This window comes from Asterias amurensis, chromosome 2 (genome assembly GCF_032118995.1).
Source record: "Asterias amurensis chromosome 2, ASM3211899v1".
Classification (NCBI taxonomy): Eukaryota; Metazoa; Echinodermata; class Asteroidea; order Forcipulatida; family Asteriidae; genus Asterias; species Asterias amurensis.
The window spans coordinates 11,453,000-11,475,988 of record NC_092649.1 but is presented as its reverse complement, the minus strand read 5'-3'; the positions used below and the strand labels follow the sequence as shown (position 1 = coordinate 11,475,988).

General features: G+C 38.4%; 1 protein-coding gene across 1 annotated transcript in view; it reads right to left on the bottom strand.

The window, feature by feature from the left end:
* Positions 1-21,226, bottom strand: part of LOC139951234 (centrosomal protein of 41 kDa-like) — a 29,435-nt gene extending 8,209 nt beyond the window's left edge. The window contains exons 1-11 of the mRNA XM_071950014.1: positions 21,108-21,226; positions 16,429-16,492; positions 14,935-14,982; positions 13,651-13,712; positions 9,407-9,461; positions 7,910-8,045; positions 7,471-7,625; positions 5,473-5,540; positions 4,880-4,994; positions 2,927-3,086; positions 73-131 (exon numbers count right to left, since the gene is read on the bottom strand). Coding sequence (XP_071806115.1) covers positions 73-131; positions 2,927-3,086; positions 4,880-4,994; positions 5,473-5,540; positions 7,471-7,625; positions 7,910-8,045; positions 9,407-9,461; positions 13,651-13,712; positions 14,935-14,982; positions 16,429-16,492; positions 21,108-21,149 — 964 coding nt within the window. The 5' untranslated portion in view covers positions 21,150-21,226. The remainder of the gene's footprint in view (positions 1-72; positions 132-2,926; positions 3,087-4,879; positions 4,995-5,472; positions 5,541-7,470; positions 7,626-7,909; positions 8,046-9,406; positions 9,462-13,650; positions 13,713-14,934; positions 14,983-16,428; positions 16,493-21,107) is intronic.
* Between the last annotated feature and the right edge of the window lie 1,763 nt (positions 21,227-22,989).

Here is a 22,989-nt window from a genome sequence, read left to right as displayed (position 1 = left end):
GCCTTATGCTGTCCTTGAAGGCTAGGAATCAGAAACGAGCATAACAAAGGAGAAACTCAAGTGTGTACTTACTTCCAGTGTCACTTGGAGCCAGGCAATTATCTAGATGCATCAGAAGACTGTCGAGATGTGCAAGATTCAAAGTCAAGGAAAAAATTTATAATTATGGACGTGACATTTTTAAGAAAGCATTTCTTAAAGTTACATAGTAGGCATTTTGTGTTCTTTTTTACTGTTGAGTTTTTACTGGTTACCACTGAATGAGCCACCCAGTTGAAACGAGATATAAATAAATAGACAGCTATCGTACCCCTTGCATACGACGTCACATGCCCAAAATAATCCCCGGGCCTTACTGAGGTCAATGAAGAGCTATCATTGGCCAAGAGTCATGCACAGCATATACATGCGGGCGCGTTTCCACTGTTAGTTTAATTGTATACATCTATAGCATTACAAGCTGGGAACCCGGGAGATCAGTGGTAAACACTGAATGAGCCACCCAGGTGAAATGAGAATTAAATAAATAGACAGCTATCATACCCCTTGCATACAACATCATAATCCCCCTTACTGATGTCGATGAAGAGCTCTCATTGACCGAGAGTCATGCACAGCATATACATGCGGGCGCGTTTCCACTGTTAGTTTAATTGTATACATCTATAGCATTACAAGCTGGGAACCTGGGAGATCAGTGGTAAACACTGAATGAGCCACCCAGGTGAAATGAGAATTAAATAAATAGACAGCTATCATACCCCTTGCATACAACATCATAATCCCCCTTACTGATGTCGATGAAGAGCTCTCATTGACCGAGAGTCATGCACAGCATATACATGCGGGCGCGTTTCCACTGTTAGTTTAATTGTATACATCTATAGCATTACAAGCTGGGAACCTGGGAGATCAGTGGTAAACACTGAATGAGCCACCCAGGTGAAATGAGAATTAAATAAATAGACAGCTATCATACCCCTTGCATACAACATCATAATCCCCCTTACTGATGTCGATGAAGAGCTCTCATTGGCCGAGAGTCATGCACACCATTTACATGCGGGCGCGTTTCCACTGTTAGTTTAATTGTATACATTTATGAATCCCAAAACCCTCTGAATATACAGGATTATAAATGTTGGTCAGCAAATTTGCAAGCGACTAATGAAATAAAAAATACCCTTGTTGCATTACTTTGTCTGTTTTCATAAGTATAATAAAAGGCTTTAGCTGAAGTATTTTTTATTGTTGAGTGAGAAAATACTTCTTCCTCAAAAACTATGTTACTTCAGAAGCAGCTGTTTCTCACAGTGTTTTAAACTATCAGCAGCTCTCCATTGCTCGTTACCAAGTAAGTTTTTTATGCTAACAATTAATTATTTACTTCAGAGGGAGACGTTTCTGACAATGGTTTATACTATCAACATCTCTCCAACGCTTGTTACCAAGTAAGTTTTTATGCCTACAATTATTTTGAGTAATTACCATTAGTGTCCACTGCCTTTAAGGCTAGTTCCAAGACTTGTCCCAACTCCAGATAATACTAAGAGAATAAAAGAGTAGGCGACGAGTTCTTTAACGGTTGTTTCAAACCTCGGGCCTTTATCACACGGCCACGACCCTGCAAGGTTTTAAAGTTTAAGAACGAGTCACTACTCTTTAATTCCCATTCATAAATGCCCTTATGTTCAAAAGCGACCTAGTTTCAGTAGTATAGACAGTGTGACACTGTTTCTTTTGCGAATTGCTTCGAAATTTGTTTGCGCGTCGGTCGGTGTGTATACGCGCATGTATACACATTTTACGCGCTGTTAAGAATAGCTATGAATTGTGTTCCGTGTAATTTAAATAGTCGTACATGAGCTTGCGTTACCAACACGCAAAGCCAGCCGGTCTTAAACAGTCTCAGCTGTGTCTATATCAACCGTTTAAACACCCCCACAACGTGCGCTCTCGACCAATAGGAGTAGCGAAACTGTCTAGGGTATTTATGAAGTCTTTTTAACTCTATGTAAAATCCACCACAGGCCTGAAATACATTGGAAAGATATAAGGGGGTCAGGGCATTTTCATTTGCAAAGGACACTTCCATTGGAAAAGTCTATGGGAAACTTTTGACGGGGCACCGAGGCCAAGACCAGGGGCACCGAGGCCAAGACCAGGGGCACCGAGGCCAAGACCAGGGGCACCGAGGCCAAGACCAGGGGCACCGAGGCCAAGACCAGGGGCACCGAGGCCAAGACCAGGGGCACCAAGGCCAAGACCAGGGGCACCGAGGCCAAGACCAGGGGCACCAAGGCCAAGACCAGGGGCACCGAGACCAAGACCAGGGGCACCGAGGCCAAGACCAGGGGCACCGAGGCCAAGACCAGGGGCACCGAGGCCAAGACCAGGGGCACCGAGGCCAAGACCAGGGGCACCGAGGCCAAGACCAGGGGCACCGAGGCCAAGACCAGGGGCACCGAGGCCAAGACCAGGGGCACCGAGGCCAAGACCAGGGGCACCGAGGCCAAGACCAGGGGCACCAAGACCAAGACCAGGGGCACCAAGACCAAGACCAGGGGCACCAAGGCCAAGACCAGGGGCACGAAGGCCACGACCAGGGGCACCAAGGCCAAGACCAGGGGCACGAAGGCCAAGACCAGGGGCACCGAGGCCAAGACCAGGGGCACCAAGGCCACGACCAGGGGCACCAAGGCCAAGACCAGGGGCACCAAGGCCAAGACCAGGGGCACGAAGGCCAAGACCAGGGGCACCAAGGCCAAGACCAGGTGCACCAAGGCCAAGACCAGGGGCAACAGAGGCTATGGTTTCTGTGGCCTGTGTGTACTTCCAGACATCAAGTCCTCCTCCAAGTCAAATATAAGACATAAATAAACACACTAAGGAGCTTTACAAGACATTCTTAAAATAAAGGATATGTTCCTCTGTAAACATTGTGTGTTCAGCGGGCCTGATGGGTTCTGCAGGGCGTTCTTTAGGCTTCTTCTTGCCTGCTTGGGTTGGAAGGGGAGCTCTACATGATGCTGGTATCGTCCCTGTGACAAGACCAGTTGGAAACTTCTGTACGGCTAACTTCAAACCTAGACACAAAACAAAATAAAAATCACCCCTGGTTAATTTGGATAACAATTTGGAGAATATAGCACCAAACTTGACCCAATTTTATGGCTCTGCTTACCACGGAAATCGCACTTACGGCACGTGTACATACAGCCCATAGAACTATGGCTATTCCACAGGAAGCAAAGCCATGAAACTGGACAACAATTGCAAAGTGTTATTTTATAAAAGCAAGCTTGGGGTTACAGTAGATGGAGGGAGTGGGTCATGTCTTTAAGATTGGTATGTAATCAGGATTCATAAATTCCTTCATCCAATTTGGTAAACAATACCAAACAGCTAGTCTGAAGACTAAAAACATACAGTTAACAAATAGTGACACCCAAAATGAATGATGTAAACTAAACTGGATTAGGGAATTAAAGATTAAAGTGTAAGCACTGTACGCTTAACCATAAAACACATGTCAGGCACACTCCGTGCATTTCAAAATTTGTTTAAGCAAATTAATAATAAACTCTGCATTAAAGAACTCTGTTAAACTAAAATCAAATTATTAAATGTCCAAGATGAAAACATAAAATCCACTGAATACGGACATGTAAACAAATTAATAACATCAAAACATCAAAACTATAAACACAACAGAATACTAGTCTGCACTAATGATGCCACTCCTGTTCAAAATACCCATATGCCTGCAAACATTAATGAATTTGGACACGTTGTCTGAGATCTGCGTACCAAGTTTCTATCTGTGTCATGAGTGTGGTGAGCTACTATAAGCACTGTGAACAAGTACATTGTACATGTGTTGCATATGGGACAAAATGGAGCGATTTGGGAAAAAATCATCATTCTCCACCATATCTCAAAACAGCTTATGATCTTCCCACTAATAATAATAACAAATTCTTATATTGCGCATTTCACTATAACTGTATCAATGTGCTTTACATTAGTGCCCTGGTCATAGGGCCAATAACATCTCTTTTTAATGTTTCTCAGCTCTCTGGGGAGTATACAGCCCTGAGCTGCCGTGGCACTCCGATGGCTTTTTCATACACAATATCAACCTCTACCCTCGCAGGTACCCATTTATACCCCTGGGTGAAGAGAAGCAATTATAGTAAAGTATCTTGCTCAAGGACACAAGTGTCACGACCGGGATTGGAACCCACACTCCGGTGACTTTCATGTAGCACAAGAACTTAAATAGGATGCTCTTAACCACTCGGTCATGACACTCTACAGTGTCCAAAATAAAAAATTCACTGACCATACACAAATAAATAGAATATCAGTATAAATAAAATATCGGTATGGGCAAAACAGTCAATTGCAACAATTTGAAAGAACATAGTAAATACAGCAAACATAGAAACCACACAATATAAACAAAATATAACCACAAGAGAATAGTACTTTGCACTGATAACGCCACTCTTGCTCAGAATGTCAGACAAACATTCCACCATCCAAGCTCTCACAGGATCACCTATGTAAACATTTATAGCTTGGACAAGTACATGTGCGTATGTTAACAAATTTTGAGACAATATCGGAGATCTGGGTAGTGGGAAGGGCCATTAAACACTGTGATTAAGTAGAGCATTGCACATGTATTGCACTGGGGTCAAGTAGAGTGATTGGAACAAATCATGGATATCATAATGCAGGACAAATTGAACCTGCCTGTTCCAATCAACAATCAAGAGAACGCGCCAAACTCCCACAAGGGGATATAAACACCAAGCTAGAAACAGCCGATCTTTCTCATACAAACATTGGTTTAATTCATGACTAGACTCACCTCCAGACAAGAGGAAAGTGTTGTTGAAATCTCTCTCCACAAACGTAGTAGCTGCCATTGGACCAATCCTCTCATCCTCATCATACAGTACGATGATCTTACCAGGCTTATTCTTCTGTAAATATAATTCTTGTTCAGGAAAATATCATTGTATACTATAATAACAATAGTTAAATAATAATTTATATAGTAAATAATTTATATATTGCTCTCTCTAACATTCCAATTGAACCCTACATACAAAAATGGCAGGATGATTCCATATCATTTTACTTATTTTGGTTGTGAAGCCGAAGACTCCAAGAAAAGCAAAACTTAATCAGTTTAAGTTAAAATTAAATGATCTTATAGTAAAGTGAAAGCCAGAAGGTGTTTTCTGGGTGTCTTTAGGACTCCCTGTTCTTAACATAGACACCCTACCTAATCTTTCTAGCAAAGAACGATTTCAATCAAATCAGTCACCTTTATTCTAGATCTTGGTTAACTTATAACCTGTATATTCGAAGAGCATCACTTTTTGACTCACCATGCTAAAGTGTGGCTAGAACCACGTCAAACAAAGATATAAAGATTGATATTATTATTAAGGATACATAGGAAATGATGTCTTTGCTGAAATTGTTGACAGATCTTGACAACATGGCAGTTGGATAGTTCTTAGCTGTGATAGATAAATGGATAGAAATCATAATGGTTATTAAAAACTGTCCTCACAGCACAAAGGCTGAATTACAGCAAATTTTTATTTATAATATTAATAATAGTATAATATCATATAGTAGGCCTATATTAAAAAACAAGCTCTTAAGCATTTTACATAAATTATTAAGAAAATAGTTACACATTAAAAAGTACCATTAAAAACCACAATTTTTTTAATTTTAAATAACGACAGGAAAATCATGTTATGAAAATCACATTAATTGTATTTAAATTACCAATAATGAAAAGCCATCAATAAAATGTAAAATGCACAGAAAACCTAGTCAATACAATACTACTTATTATGAAGCAAGATAAATTAAACCGACAGTGAATAGGGAACAAATGTAGCAATAATAGTTATTTATAAGGCATTGTTTCCATGCCAAGGTCTCTCCAAATGCCTTACGCTTTTTTTGCCCATTTTCATTGCACGCTAACAATTCCTGAAAGCCATCTCAACTGCTTCAGAGTATGCAGCACCATCGACCAGGTACTTAACGGAGGCGACTGCCCTGAAATGCTCCAGTAGAAATTAACAATTCCCTCATAGGGTGCCCTTTTTTCTATGGAGAAAATGCCTTGGTGCCCTTGCCCTTTCAAAAAAAAAAGAAGCATGGCATGAAACTACCGGTATACCCCCACATACCCTCCCAGGTACATGTTCTATTGTTTACTTGTTGGTAACAAGTAGCATTTATAGTTAAGCACTTGCCATGACCAAAACAATAATATCATAATAATAAACTGATATTTAAACCCAAACACTGATGACTTGGCCACCAGAACTTGGATTTGATAGATTAGACCGCTTGCCCACAACATGCTTCTAAATGGGAGACTTTTGGTGACCTGGTAAGTCTGCTGCCACGTAGCATTCAAAAGTCTCCCATTACATTCTTCAAGTGAGGCAGATAATGTAACAAATCAAATAAAGTACACATGAAGGTCACCTGTTCAAAACAACCTGAGATTGAAATCAAATCTGTTATCAGCAATCAATTAAAATAAGTCAAATTTAATAAAGGAGTGAAATATTATATAACAATTAACAGGGCTCGAGTTTGGCTGAAAAATGTCAAGACTGCAGGATTTGTAGCTCAGAATCTTCCAAGAATCAAAATAAAAAGAGAACAGTCAAATCGAGTACACATTTTTTTCAACTAAACTCTTTCATTTGAAAAAAAAACGATCTCTTCTATTTTAACGGGAAGGTACACGTTTGGTAATTGTCAAAGACCAGTCGTCTCACTTGGTGTATCCTAACATAAGCATAAAATAACAAGCCTGTGAAAATTTGAGCTCAATCAGTCATCGAAGTTGCGAGAAAATGATGAGAGAAACAACACCCTTGTTGGACGGATTTGTGTGCTTTCAGATAGGAATAAACGACTTCTAGCTAGAAGTCTTTTAATATTTTAGTGAGAAATTACCTCTTTCTCAAAAACTACGTTACTTCAGAGGGAGTCGTTTCCCACAATGTTTTATACTATCAACAGCTCTCAAATGCTTGTTACCAAGACAGTTTTTAAGTTAATATTTGTTTTGAGTAATTACTAAACGTGTACCTTCCCTTTAATGGTGATGCTCAGCAGGATTAAAATATATTTTTGAGACTCAAAGTCATCAATTCAATATCAATTCTCCCGTTTTTAGCTTACTGGCTCGACTGACTGGCTCGACTGAAATCACTGGCTTCGTGCCAATGGTCCAGTGTTAAGTCCGAGCCCTTTTTGTACATTCTCTTCTATTTCAATGCACTTTTTGCATTCTTAACATTTGACTCAGTGATCTAATATGTGAAAACACATTACGTCATATGGTAATCATTATGTACCTTTGCTTATATTTCTGAAGAAACTCTCAGCCTATGGGTTTGGTGTACATACCTGTAATGATGTGGCATTGGTCATACACATCACTGTCTCTTAGATCCAAGAGTAAGTAAGGACTTTCAGACTCCTCTGGATTGGGAACAGCCGAAGCGGGTGTTGCTGGAACGGAGTTGCTGTCAATGTCAAACTCACCGATGCCTTTAATCACACTGTGTAGAGATCAGACCAATCAAGTTTGTTTGTTTGTTTTGTTTGTTTATGTCCATATATCACAACTAGACAATCATTCAATACACAAATTTGAAACAAAACAGTGACAATTGATAGCGACACCATGTGAAGGTGAGCTGGGGTAACCATGGGGTAAAAAGAAAAGACCCAGGGCCTCCATTCCACAGTGATAACAGAAATAGTTTGAAGAGGGCTTTAAATTGACGAACCCAAACACTAAGCCAGTAACTATTAACCACAACCTTATAACCAAAGTACTGACCTCTGTAATGTTGACCGTGATGTTGATATTTCACCCTCCTCCCCAAAGTCCCCTTCAGTCAGAGCCAGTGATGGGACAGGACTATCCCCTCCTCCATTCCTAAAGTTTGTTAGCTCCGGATTTGTTGCTTGGGACTCTGCAAAGTCAAATTTGGATTTCAAAATGTGAGGATAATCTTTGCGTCTATGTTATTTACTCTGTGCAAAGCTTTTATTTTTTAAAGATAGAAACAATCAAATTAAATTACTTTGAGGTTTTATTTCCTCAAAAATGGTTTCACAATAGTTTTAGTTTGATGCTAGAATGCATTATTTTGAATATGTGGTTTAAAGACACAGCCGTGGATTTCACAAAACTCTTTCTAACTAAAAGGGTGGCTGCAGTGTTTTTTATTATTCATTTAAACGATTAAACATGACTTTTTAAACCTGAAATATTTTTATATATTTTTTATTAAACGCGCAAGTATTTTAAAAATGGTTTTCAAGAGATTAGGGGAACCCACCCCGCCCCTAAAAGGGAGCCTTCATTTGCATAAACGTGACGTCATTTCGGTAACCCCAGCCGTCGGGCCCCCTGGCTGTGTGCATATAGAGACGTGTGCACTGTGTGGCCTGGTACCTAGGCGCGTGTAGTTAGGGACAAGACTCTTTTTGCCGACGATATGTTTGAATTACCGACGTGACGTCGATGATAGGGGGCGGACACAATCCACAAGGAGGGGGGGGGGACATGACTTATTCGCTAATTACGCAAGTCAGATATGTCGGGAATAAACAAAACACATTTTATTGATGTTCAATACATATATCAGGAATAAGTTACAGCAAAATTAACTGTTTTATTTTAATTCACTGCAGCATCCCTTTAAGACTAATCTCAGAACTTAGGACGACCTGAAGATTAATCTCGTCCTAACTCCAGATAAGAAGAGTCCTAACTGTCGATTCCACACAACTCGTCCTAACTTAAGACTAATCTCAGGACTTAGGACGAGTCCCAACTCTGCACTGTAGCATGCAGACCTTAAGATTAATCATAAGTTAGGACGAATTACTCGTCCTAAGATCGAGATAAGACGAGTCCTAACTCTTCATGAAATCGACCCCTGGACACTCATGCTAGTTATACAAAATAATGGTTAGCACAATAGCATACATGTACTTGTTAATGAGCAATGGATTGTATAACACACTGCGAGAAAAGGCTCCCTCTGAAGTAACATAATTTTTGAGAAAGATGTAGTTTCCCACTCAACTATTAAAATACTTAAGGCCTGAAGCCTTATATTAAGCATCTGAAAACACACAAATCTGGCAACAAGGGCGTTTCCCCCCCCTCATAATTCTCTTGCAACTGCGATGACCAATTGAGGCCAAACTTTCACAGATTTGCTATTTGATGAGATACACCAAGTGAGAATAATGGTCTTTGACAATAACCATTGGTGTCCATTGGTGTCCAAATAATAATCTTCAAGTAACACTTTGATCTTACCTAGATATCGTGACACTTGCTCTTCTTTCCTCTGGTAGGCTTGAACTTGTAAAACCTTGCAAAATAAACAAAAGAACAAAAATAAACACATGTAACAAAAATAGGCTAAAGTTTAACACAAATACCAAAAAGATGATCATCTGTTTGCATTGCGATCCATTATTATAATGATTTGCATCCAATTATAAATAAATAGAAAAATGCAGACAACCATCAAGTTTAATAAAACGTGAAACATCCCGACTTGAATTGAGTGATAAGTCTTCTATTCACCAAAGAGACTTGGAAAGAAATTAATTATTTTAAAAGAAAAACACTTTCTCAATCAAAAGCTCTGTAGACATAAAAAACGTTATTTCTCTCCAAAAACTAGAAATTACATTGCTTGCACAAGTTAAAAACCACAACAAACATCAACAAGTTAAAGGATATAAAAAGCAAACAAATATTACACACAAAACAATCGATTAATTCTTAGCATTTAACAAGTTTCGAAATAAAATCCACACACCCAGCCTGGCCATGTAGACAACAAGAAACAAATACTCTGATAATTATTGTAAACAAAAATATGCAAGGTTTATAAACCATCACTCATCTTACATTGAGAATCGTAAAACACACTGAGACAAAAGAGTGAAGAGGGTGGTTTATGGGAACACCCATGGAGGAATTCTACCTCCATGGAACACCAAAACGAGACTGTGTAAATCTTGCACGTGCTCAAACATTCTACATGCTCTAGGGCTCCAAAGTAACAGGTTCCATCGTTTGAATACTTGTAGACTTACACAGCCTATGGGTGACATGAAACTCATTTCAGCCTTTGTGACATGAAACTCATGTCCCTGATGTACATCTTAACTGTCTTACAACAACAAAATATAAAATTATAGACTATTTATGTGTTTTAGAGGGTTGCATGGTGTGGTATCATGTTTGGTTTGCGGTAACACAATGTGATAATATCTAACTTGCTTTGTAGGTTGTCCCTATCAGAAATTGTCCTCCCAGTTTGTCTTACTCCAATGTACATGCACAGTGTAACAGAGTAAAATAACGGCCCAATTTCATAGAGCTGCACACAAAAAAAGCTAAGCAAACAAAATAATGCTTGTAAGCAAACTAGAATTAGATTATACCAGCTCTATATCCCCTTGACTAGTGACCTGCTTGGTTTTTGCTTAGCAGTATATTGATGAACATAGTTCTCTTTTTAAGCAGCTGAACAAAATTTGGCCCAAAACAGGTTCTCATCAGAACCAAGTATTTCAGAATATGTACTCTAGCATTAGACAAAAGTAAGACAAGTTGTTAATTTAATCGGAAGTTTCCCGATACCAAATCAACTCCAAAAATAGCAGGACAAGTTCATGAACAGTCTACAAAGAACAGTCATTATTATCATTTATAACACACCTCTTGCTTGTTCTGTATTCTGGTTGGCTGAGGGGTGAACTAATATAGTCTAGTGATCGCGCGCACATGTTTTACAGGAATACCGCCCGATTGGGCACTTAGTCTTTTAATTTTTGACTGGTTACAGCGCCCTCTCTTGACATGTACCGTGAACAGCAACTTCCTTTCTCTATTTATTTCACACTAGCGTGAGGAGGATTGTAGTATACAAATGTTGTAAAAGGTAATGTGGGGGTAAGGGAGTTATTCTTACAGGTAATACTCATTTCGTAGGATTGGATTAGAAATTGTATAACTTAGTTGTGAAACGTCGCGACGCGTCGCCTCCCCTCCTCACCTTCTCTCTTGCGTTTCTCTTTGTTTCTGAAACTGAGCTTTAATATTGGGGATGGGTATACTTGGCAATGATGGTACTTGGCATGATATGTAGGGTATTTTCGTAATATTTTAGTGTTGATCGAGCGGGCCAACGCATTATCCGTAATGTGGATTATGTTTCGCCTCTTTTACGCGTAGTTTTAATTCAATCGGCTTTTGTCATTGAATCAATTTTATCCACTGCACTGAGTATTTCCCAGCTAAGATGACTGTAAGGGTAATAATGCTTAGTTGACTAGAAATATAGCACGTACACTGCACCAATGACACACTTATTTTGTTAAGCACATTTGGTATAATTCAGTTACACTTGGCAAAATGTACATCCTGAGTCCCGCCCAAACTGCTTTCATTATAGTTACGAACTTTGTGAAACATTTGCCTTGTTATGTTGAGGGTTTGTACGTCCAGTTTGGTTAATTTATATGGAGATGGGCCAATCGGACAATGTATAACACGCTGAATTTGGAATCAGCAGTGGTATTTGGTTCCCTTAGCAACAAATCCATAGTCACCGATAGCCATGGAGTTGAGTGGTCTAAGTCTGGTCTTCCCCCCTCAATAAAAATCAACGCTGCTAATAGCAGAGGAGATATCCGACTAAAAAGGCTTCTATGAAAGTGGTACCCTCTTTTCAAACAAACTCATAATCACAGCCACTAATAGCCGCAGAGTTTATCTGACTGAAAAGGAAGCTTCGAAGAAGTTCTGGTATACAGCAGATACAAAAAACCCGCGCCAGTTGGTATGGACTTTAACGACAAGGTCAATTTTTGAAAAATTGTATTGAAAATAAATAAATTTAATGATTGGTCGCTATAACTGTTAAATGATTTTGGCTTTGTTTCCAATAACGTGTACACGATTTTAGAATCTAAGGCCCCATTCATCGCTTTTAGTTTATTCTCATATCAATTAATTCTCATGTAAACTTTCTGGTCAACATCCGCCCTGGTGCGCGCCCCGCGTGACGAAGTCCCCTGATAAACATCCAATTTTATATGTTATCATAATTATCTGTGGAACCCTATACAAACTAAAATAATAGAAACGGTAATTTATTGGTCTTTAATAACTACTCCTACATTCTCTCACTTAATTCACTTTCAGAAAAAAACATTTGCCTAGTTATTTTGAAGGCCAGCTACCCCTACATCCTCTCACTTAATTCACTTTCACAAAACATTTGCCTTGTTGTTTTAAGGGTTTGTAGGCCAGTTTGGTTAATTTTGTATGGAGAAATTTGTAAAAAGTACCCGATTCAGCTGCACATGAAGGCTCTTTCGTTAACAAAACCCGACGGCCGATTGCTTAATACAAAACGGATTTGGCAAAATCTACATCCTGAGTCCTGACCAAACTGCGTTCTAACAATTGTGTTGCTTCAGTACTTTGAATGGAATGTTCGTTTACAGCTTCAAAACAGCTGTTGATATTTCACAAAATTCGTAACTATGAAAGCATACTATTCTTAAACGGTGATTTTATGTACTCTTTTGTAGGTTTAACTGGCAAAACCTTTACAATGTATATGAAAAGAATCAGTAATGTATTCACTTTCTTTTTGAAAATGTTTCAACTTTTGCGTGTATACGTTCTGTGTGTGGGGGATGACATATGGACTGTACCACTAATGGTGCAGAGTTAAATGGAACAAATAAAGTTTCACAACAATGGGCTGCTGTTTGATGCGTTTAAAAAATGCTGGAAAGTTGGGTAGGCCTACATGAGTGACTTAATTGTAATAAACACATATGTAACAGATGCATGTATTAAAGCCTAATGTTTTTTATTTAACATGCGAAATTAAACCCCCTGTACAAAATAGTATATACACAATGCCATTTACTTCTCTGCGAAACATCAATGAGTCACTCTGGAATGTTAATGGGAGTCCGAGGTTGCCACCCCCTTAGACCAACAGGTGGCCCATATCAAAACCAGACAAACACAGAGGTGACTCTGTGTGCAGTTAGGCTTCCCCCTTCGACCAACAGGTGGCCCATATCAAAACCAGACAACCACACATGTAAGGAGATATCGCTCGTGACTCGAGCCAATCAGACAACTCTTAAGAGGGAGTTCGGGTCAGGGTTTTGTAGACTTGCAACCCGACGTCTGAAACGACACAACCGTGTTGGATTCCACAAGGATGCCATGCCACTGGACCTTCTAATTTTCAATCCAAGATGGCGCGGGTTACGCTTTTAATAGTATAGATTTAACACCAAGGCATGTTATCAAACACATGGACTGGCATAATTTGAATAGTGCACATGTCTATTTCCCCCCTCGGGCCTGTGAGTGACCAGAGGGACCTGCCTCGGGAAAAAGGTCGCTCTTCTGGTCACTCAAAGTCCCTCTAATGAATAGACATACACTATTTACCTCATTGCCAGTCAATGTGTACAAAAAAATAAACTGCCAACCGAATACCTAATGCTTACCAATTGAACAAATGTGGTCACTTTCATCCTCTTGAAAATCTCATCCTTTTTATATCTGTAATCTGAAAATTAGATACAACGAAATCTTTAAAAACAATTAAAATAACTAAAACAAAGGAGAAAAGGCAAAACAAAGGAGAAATACAAAATAAGTAAAGTCTGTCTGATGGTTCATCAGGCCAATGTGGCTCAACAAAACTAGTATTCAGTTTCTTTGGCATTCAATGATTGGAAATGTTTCTATCCCCCTTGACAGGATGCCAGCCAATAGATGAGTTGCAATAAGAGTCTTCGACCGCCATCTTTGATCTTAAACAATGGGAAAATGCACGCATGTATGCGTTGCGCACGACTCTCAGCCAATGGTAGCTCTTTATGCACAATTCATTAAATATTGTGGCCGATGACTCCTATTGCAATCCATCTATTGCATGTTACACCACAGCTCTCACTGGTACCCATTTGTACTCCTTGATACAAATGTCTATGTTGTGCCATCTGCCCAAAGCCAAATGAAATATGAAATAAAATATCTATGTTGTGCCATCTGCCCAAAGTCAAATGAAATATGAAATAAAATGTCTATGTTGTGCCATCTGCCCAAAGTCAAATGAAATATGAAATAAAATATCTATGTTGTGCCATCTGCCCAAAGTCAAATGAAATATGAAATAAAATGTCTATGTTGTGCCATCAGCCCAAAGTCAAATGAAATATGAAATAAAATATTTACTTCCATGTGAAAAAATATTTGCTCTGTACGGGTTTCTAGTGGCATCTATTGCTGATCAGGACTGAAGTAAATTAATATAAAAAGACGCAGATCAGACCATTGTTCAGCCAGATGCAATTAAAGCTAAAAACAATTTTTAGTCAGATGCAATTAAAGCTGAAAACAATTTTCAGTCAGATGCAATTAAAGCTGAAAAGCTTGGCGATGGAATGCCCGTAATTACTCATTGACAACAGTCCAAATAGTTTCACACAGACTTAAATATTTTCCAATGGAAGTGCCCTTTGTAAAATGAAACTGCCCTTGCCCTCTCTTTGCCTAAGAGGGATAAAGTATACATAAAGTGATAGGTACCCACTGCAGGCCTGGAGTTTTATCTTTTGTTATGGGTACCTATCGCTTTATCCCTCTTAGGCAAAGAGAGGGCAAGGGCAGTTTCATTTAGCAAAGGGCACTTCCACTGGAAAATATTTAAGTCTATGGGAAACTCTATGGGGGGGGGTGTAGGCAAACAGATGAATAAAAATAGGCTAAGTAGAAAAAAAACTTACTCTTTCTGATTTCTTCAATCTTGGCCATGTATTTAGACATGCTGGCACCTATAATAAAGCAGAGGGAAGCAATTATTTGACCAGTTCGCTTTTTATTGAGAACAGCAAACTGAAGGAGTTTATGTCCAAGGCTGTATTAAAGACACTGGACACAGCACTATTGGTAATTGTCAAAGACTAGTCTTCTCACTTAGTGTATCTCAACATACATGCAAAAAATAACCCACCTGTGAAAATTTGAGCTCAATTGGTCATCAAAGTTGCAAGAGAATTATGGAAGAAAAAACGCCCTTGTCGCACAAGTTTTGTGCTTTCAGATGCTTGATTTTGGGACCTCAAATTCTAATTCTGAGGTGTCAAAATCAAGTTCAAATATTTTTTTCTCAAAAACTCTGTTACTTCAGAGGGAGCCGTTTCTCACAATGTTTTATATTATCAACAGCTCTCCATTGCTTGTTACAAATGTAAGTTTATATTACAGGCTAATAAACTCAAAGCAAGAACCTCAAAATCCATTATTTTTTTCATTATCTAGGGCATTATTCTGCTGACGTAGCTTTCTTTCTGAAATTTATTTAGCTCCAAAAGGGTTAACTTGCAGCCTGCCTCTTGCCCCGACATCACACATGGCTTCTGTCTGCCCCAGGGTTCATCATTTTGTGAGTAATATTGATAAGATTTTTTGTAGAGCATGTCAAACCACACAGCTGTGGATCCGACATCTTTGTACGCAGAGCTCTTCAGAAATACAGGCCTTATACTTGAATTGAAGTAGCACAGTAATGCCCCTCTGGTAAGGCAAAATGAGGTACTTCTATCTAAAAAGTTCTACTTACATGTACATGTATGACGAAAATGTTACTGAGGCGCTGTTACTCCTTTTTAAACTTTATTATTTGTCATTATCAGTTCTTCTACTAGCGCCCCAGATGCTTTTTGAAAGTCACATGCAAAACCACCATTTTCTATGATTGTCACACACAAAAATGGCCCCAAATGACAAAAATACCCAACGAAATAGCTTGAAAACCGCATGACAGCCCTCTCCTCATGTTTAAGATTAAGATGCAACATGACGCATTGTAATTGTATTACTGGTAACATTTTGTGCTCCAAAATGAAGATTATTTAGAGAGACACTGAGACTATCCATCACATTGAGTGTTCTTAGAACTAGGTACATGCATGTAAGTCTCCGATTAGACAGGTGACGTGTTTGTTTACCACCTGCACACAGAGCTGACGCAGTAATTAAGCAGGGCAACTGCCCAATATTGACACAGTGGTTTGGCGGGTGACTTACACAAAGTATCTTGGGAGTTAGATACAGATCAAATACAGAAAGTTACTTAGTACTAATATAGACCTACTTTAGTCTTACTCCTTGTACACTAGAACTTCGTTCCGGTCCGGTCCGCAGCAGAACCAACCTCATCATTATAGTCATGTGACCAACTTCATTTCGATACTTTTTTTATTTCAAATTCTACTCACCGGTATCTAATGTTGATTTGACATCTTTGTACCTTGGATTTTCTGGAATCTTCTTGTTCAAAATCTAGATGAATAAATTACACAAACTTATGTCAATAACTGAAGTTCCTCTGTACTATACAACCAAAACTTTCCCCACACACTCAATATTATACACATGTATAATGAATGTTTATGAGTGCAATGGTGCGAGTATGTTCATGAGTTGAAAGATGGAATGTTCTATTCAACGAGGCGGAGCCGAGTTGAATGGAACATTCCAGCTTTCAACGAATGAACATATTCGCACCATTGCACTCATAAACATTCATTATTTGTTTTATATAACATACAAGTAGATCTTTGTCATTTTGATTGAAAGATACAACTTTCAAAACAAACAAACAAACAAAGCATAGGCCTACAATTTTTAATTGTAGAATCCGAATGCTAGTATTAGTAATTTTACTAATATTATTCCTTGCAGTAACACTGCGTGTTACAAAGACACGCGCACGCAGTGATGTTTTTACTCAGCTTTTTCGTTCCATCTGAAAAGTACCATTGCACGCTGGCAGCTAAAATGGTACTTTTCGGATGGAACGAAAAAGCACGGCGAGTGACTCAGCGTGCAATGGTACTTTTATTTGCTATCACGTGACGGACAGTCCTCCAATCAAATGGCAAGGATCGGCTAGGGTGTTATAAACATTCATAATGCTGGCATTGCTTTTTTGTTGAGTGAATTTAAAAAACATCTTTGAAAAATGCAATTTTCTGCTCGGTACTCACTGTTGTTTTTCTGCCGCATCGCCCATTTTTTTGACTTCTCAATAAGCTCAACGCATTGTATTTTTGGTCACCAAGCCTACTACTAGATCGATGAACTGCCAAGCTGCGGCCGAGTCAGACTAAACCATTCTGTGAAAGGGGTGTTACAAGGCAGTGCGTCAGTGCGTGGGCACTGTCCGTTTACCATACCCGTAGTTCACAAGATAGCTTGCATGCACTGTCGCACTGCCTTTTTACACCCCTTTCACAGAATGGTTAAGTCTAACTCGGCCTTGGCTCGGCAGTTTGTCAATCCAAAAGGCTGGTGCCCGCGTGTACAACGCTTGGCCTTGGTGACCAAAAACATAAAGCATTGAGCATATTGAGAACAGGCATGTGAGCAGGTCGCAGGACAAAATTAGGAAAATTGTCCGGATTTTGGGCCACCCATCAAAAAACATGTCCAGATTTTGGGCAAGCCCTACACGTGTTAACAGACTTTAAACTGCAGTGTAGACAAAACATTAACAGAAACATAGACCACAGTTCTTACATGTCACGATTACAATGTGCTTTTCTTTCTCGTTACCTTAATGTGTTTGTGGGATTTCACGGACAGATGTTCAAAAAAAATTCAACAAGTGCGAACCGTCCTCGACTGGCATATTATTTCATTTTCCTGTCGCAAACTACACACACGACATCCCGGGTTTTGTATCAGTCTGAAGACTTCTGAAATTTTTACCCTGACCCTTGGTTGACAAAGTCTAGCCATTCCCATTTAAACTTGTTTTCCGTTCCCCGCTCAACAATGCACGCCATCTTGGTTGTCAGGTACCGCGCACATGTGAAAGACGTGGACCACGTACGCCTAGTCTTGGCTCAAGGTGTTGGCTTTTTAACACAGTTTTTAGTAAAGCGCCCTGTCTTGATGGAACGGGACGACAACACAAGTAATTATAATGGGACTAAGTGCTGCAGTGCATGCACACCATATAATGTGTACGGACACCGCGCCTGCACTGCCTTGTAACACCCTTTCACAGAATGGTTTAGTCCAACCAAAAAATGAAACGTTTGCAAAGCGATGCGACAGGTTCAAAATCTGAACCTGTGAATTTGCTCCCGGATCTGGCAAGTTTTTGTCCTTTTTCTTCAAAAATATTTTCTCAATGGTGTTTTGAGTGTTCATTAGACATTGAGGATTAAGTTCGTGCCCTGGAAATTGAAAGCCTTTTGTATATCGAGTGTGTAAGAAAAGTTTTGGTTGTGTAGTACTCTACTAGTAGTAGTAGTCATGCTAGTACAAAGGAAATTTCAGTTATTGGTGGCTGACGGTCGTAAAACTTTCATCTATCAACGCCGATTTTAAAAACGCAGCGTTAAGGAGGCCCAAAATATTAGACCCCTAATAATATTTAAGGCTCACGGGGGAACCTTTTATAGTTTCTAGAAGTACAAAGGGTGGCTGCAGTGTTTTTTTTATTCATTTAAACGATTAAACATGACTTTTTAAACCTGAAATATTGTTTTCTATTTTTTATTAAATGCGCAAGTATTTGAAAAATGGTTTTCAAGAGATTAGAGGAACCCACCCCGCCCCTAAAAGGGAGCCTTCATTTGCATAATCGTGACGTCATGTCGGTTACCCGAGCCAACGGGCCCCCTGGCTGTGTGCATATAGAGACGTGTGCACTGTGTGGCCTGGTACCTAACCGCGTGTAGTTAGGGACCAGACTCTTTTTGCCGACGATATGTTTGATTTCCCGACATGACATCGATGGTAGGGGGGCGCTAACAATCCACAAAAGGGGGGGGGGCATGACTTATTCGCCAATTACGTAAGTCATATATGTCGGGAATAAACAAAACACATTTTGTTGATGTTTAATACATTATCAGAAATAAATGACAGCAAAATTAACAGTTTTATTTGAATTCACTGCAGCATCCCTTTAACCATGTGCATGTCTACACTATACACAGCAGTATTGGGTTGCAATAGTATTGGCCATGTTGGCAGTCATGGCGGGTCCTACTAAAAGCCGACAATAAGCCGACAACGCCGGCAAGAAGTCCAGAGGGCCAACAACACGCCGACAACAAATTTTCAATACCTCAAAACAGCAAATAAACCAGAGATAATTAGAACTATGTGTGCTTTGTAATATAAACACAAATTTAAAGTAAAACTTCACGAAAAGTGTGAATTTTTAACCAGAGAAATTTTGTACTCACACGGAAAGCGGTCGGGCGACATCTTGGCTTAAAAACCGTGTTTGGACCAGTCCATCATGATGTGGGTAAGACAGAAATAGCAACAGAGGGCTGGGCGTCATGTAAAGCTCTGCAGTGGACTGAGGGTGTTCACAGGGCGCCCGCCCTAGCTCTGAACATTGTTGATAAGCGCTAAATCTACCCGTGTCATGGACTGGTCCAAACACGGATTTTAAACCAAGATGGCATCCGAGCGCTTTCCGTGCAAGTTCAGTTTTTTTCTGGTAAAAATTTCACACTTTTCGTGAAGTTTTTCTATTAAATTTCTGTTTTTATATTACAAAGCACACATTTTTGAGGTATTTAAAACTTTTTGTCGGTGCTCTGGACTTGTTGGTGGCTTTGTCGGCTTGTTGACGGCTTAATAGTAGGGCTAGCCCCACTTGTGTGGCCAAGGCTGGCTGAATCTAGCCTTGGCCACACAAGTGGGGCTAAGTACATGTAGGACCGGTGTCACAGCAAAAACTGTCCTTTGGCAATAAGTTTCCGCTCATCAGCCTATTGCGTTCTGATTGGTCAAGTGTCTATGATGTCACATTGTTTACGGAAGCTTGCTAATAAATAGAGTCTGCAGTGCGTACATCATCATTGCGTGCCTTGCTTCATCTTTAACTTTTTAGTTTTACATTTTTGTAACGCTTTCCTGCTTGTATTTGATTATAAATATTCGCATAATTTATCATTTAGCACTTTCAAAACTCGTATTTTTTTTAACCTGCACTTTTTAATTACTAAAGTAAAATACTAATCTTGGCATACTTTTGAGATAAAGAGTTCGTCTATTTTGTGACCTGACTTGTATGTTTGAAAGCATTTATTGTATTTTATTATAAATAATTTGTAACTTAGCACAATCCAGATTTTTTTTAAAGTGCACTGTTTACCATAGTAAAATGCGGTCTAAATTACTAATCTTACTTTTGGGAGTGTTATGTTTGTCTATTTTTTAACTTGGCTTGGATTTTCTTGAACGCTTTCTTGGTTGTATTTGATTATAAATAATCAGCACTGCGCAGCATGGCGCCCGGACACTATTTGTTGGGCGGACACTATTTGTCGCGTAACCCATGCGAAATAGTGTCCGTGCTCACTTATTGCCAGCGGACAGTTTTTGTCATGACACCGGTCATGGCACTGCAGTAGGCCTAATTTAGTAAACATTTGTTAAATTAAATTTAAATAAAAGGAAGGTACACGTTTGGTAATTGTCAAAGACCAGTCTTCTCACTTCGTGTATCCCATCATAACCATAAAATAACAAGCCTGTGAAAATTTGGGCTCAATCGGTCATCAAAATTGCGAGAAAATTATGAAAGAAAAAACACCCTTGAAAATTGAAGTTGTTGGACGAATTGAAGTGCTTTCAGATAAAGAATAAAAGACTTCTAGCTAGAAGTCTAGAAGTCTTTTATTTTTTTAGTGAAGAATGACCTCTCTCTGTCTCAAAAACTACGTCCCTACTTCAGAGGGAGTCGTTTCCCACAATGTTTTATACTATCAACAGCTCTCCAATGCAATGCAATGCATAAAGTCAGTTTTTAATTTTAAAAGTTAATATTAGTTTCGAGACCAAACGGGTACCTTTTGTATCCAGTACTTGTCATACAATATTGATGAGTTTCTTTAAATAAACAAGCAGTGTTTTTACTTACATTCGAAGGAGCCGAGCGGGAATTTCGGCCTTTTGCAGACATTCTACAATATTTATTTCTCTCAAAAAGTTTGAACCAGAATGTTCTGCCTAACAACACAAGTTATCGCTGATATGTTTTTAGTCTGGTACCCTTTTTCATTTACGACCGCGCTATGCATACAAAACAGGTTAAAAATGGCTTACATGGGGCAGGACTTGAGACAGTATCTATTTGACCGCTATTCAAGAAACTAAAACCCATACAGTACAGGGAGGTGACAAATAATATTCAAGACGTTAAAACCCACACAGTACAGGGAGGTGACAAATATTCAGGAAGTTAAAACCCATACAGTACAGGGAGGTGACAAATTATGGGGGGGGGGTGCTGAACATTAGTAAAGGGCAAATCAAGTTTAATGAATTAATTAATAAGGTTAATTAATCAAAGCTAGATACAGCTATGAAGGTAATTTGTTTATCACTAAATTAAAACAGTTATTGCTCATTATTTTAAATTAAGGAACTGAAAATACTTATAAATTTATTTAATTAGATTAAATTATAAAATTAAATTGAATTGAATGGAATGGAATTAAATTGAATTGAATTTGAATTGAATTGAATTGTTGAATTGAATTGGATTCAACTTATTTTATTAACCAAATTAACTAATAAAATTAATAAAGAGCATGTGATTACCTAAAAGAAAATGGCAAATCTTGGCCAGAAATGCCTCTAATTTTGACGATGTATAATTTGTTTTAAAGCTTAAACATCAGCCAATCCAGCAATCCAGTTTGACTCGCACCATAAAATGGCAGTAAGCTTTCCATAAAAATGTGGCTTACATCAAAATGGTTAATTATCATAGCTTTGTCAAAAGTTTATGCCACAAAATGTGAAATAATAATTCAGACATTGTTCTCATAAATAAGTGAATGCATAAATTGTTCCCATGGACTCGGTCAATAAAACACAGGCACACACAAGTAGTATATTTATGTTTGTTTATTTTTTATTGTTCACACAAAATGAAAACAAACTTTCAAAAATTATTTTACAATAGAAAAATATATTGTTCAAAGCAATTTGTGATAAATGTAAACAATTTTCAAGTAAACTCAGTTCAAATACCATAAAATTATCGAAATTCTCTCACAAGGCACATAATAATAGAAGAAGAAACGTGTAATTTTACAAATTAAGCACACAGATACAAGAACAAACAAACTCTTAATGGTCTGAAAACTGACATTTAAACAAAACAAACTTAAAGAAACTCAAACAACAAACAAATAAAACGAACAGTTGAACAAACCAAACAATTGAACAAACCAAACAAGAAAACAAACAAATGAACAAACAAACAAACAAACAAACAAACAAACAAACAAACAAACAAACAAACAAACAAACAAACAAACAATCGAACAATTGAACAAACAAACAAACGAACAAACGAACAACCGAACCAACAAACAATCAAACAATGATCAAACAAAGGAACAAACAAACAAACAAAGGAACAAACAAAGGAACAAACAGACAAACAAACAAACAAAGGAACAAACAAACAAACAAACAAACAAACAAACAAACAAACAAACAAACAAACAAACAAACAAACAAACAAACAAACAAACAAACAAACAAACAAACAAACAAACAAACAAACAAACAAACAAACAAACAAACAAACAAACAAACAAACAAACAAACAAACAAACAAACAAACAAACAAACAAACAAACAAACAAACAAACAAACAAACAAACAAACAAACAAACAAACAAACAAACAAACAAACAAACAAACAAACAAACAAACAAACAAACAAACAAACAAACAAACAAACAAACAAACAAACAAACAAACAAACAAACAAACAAACAAACAAA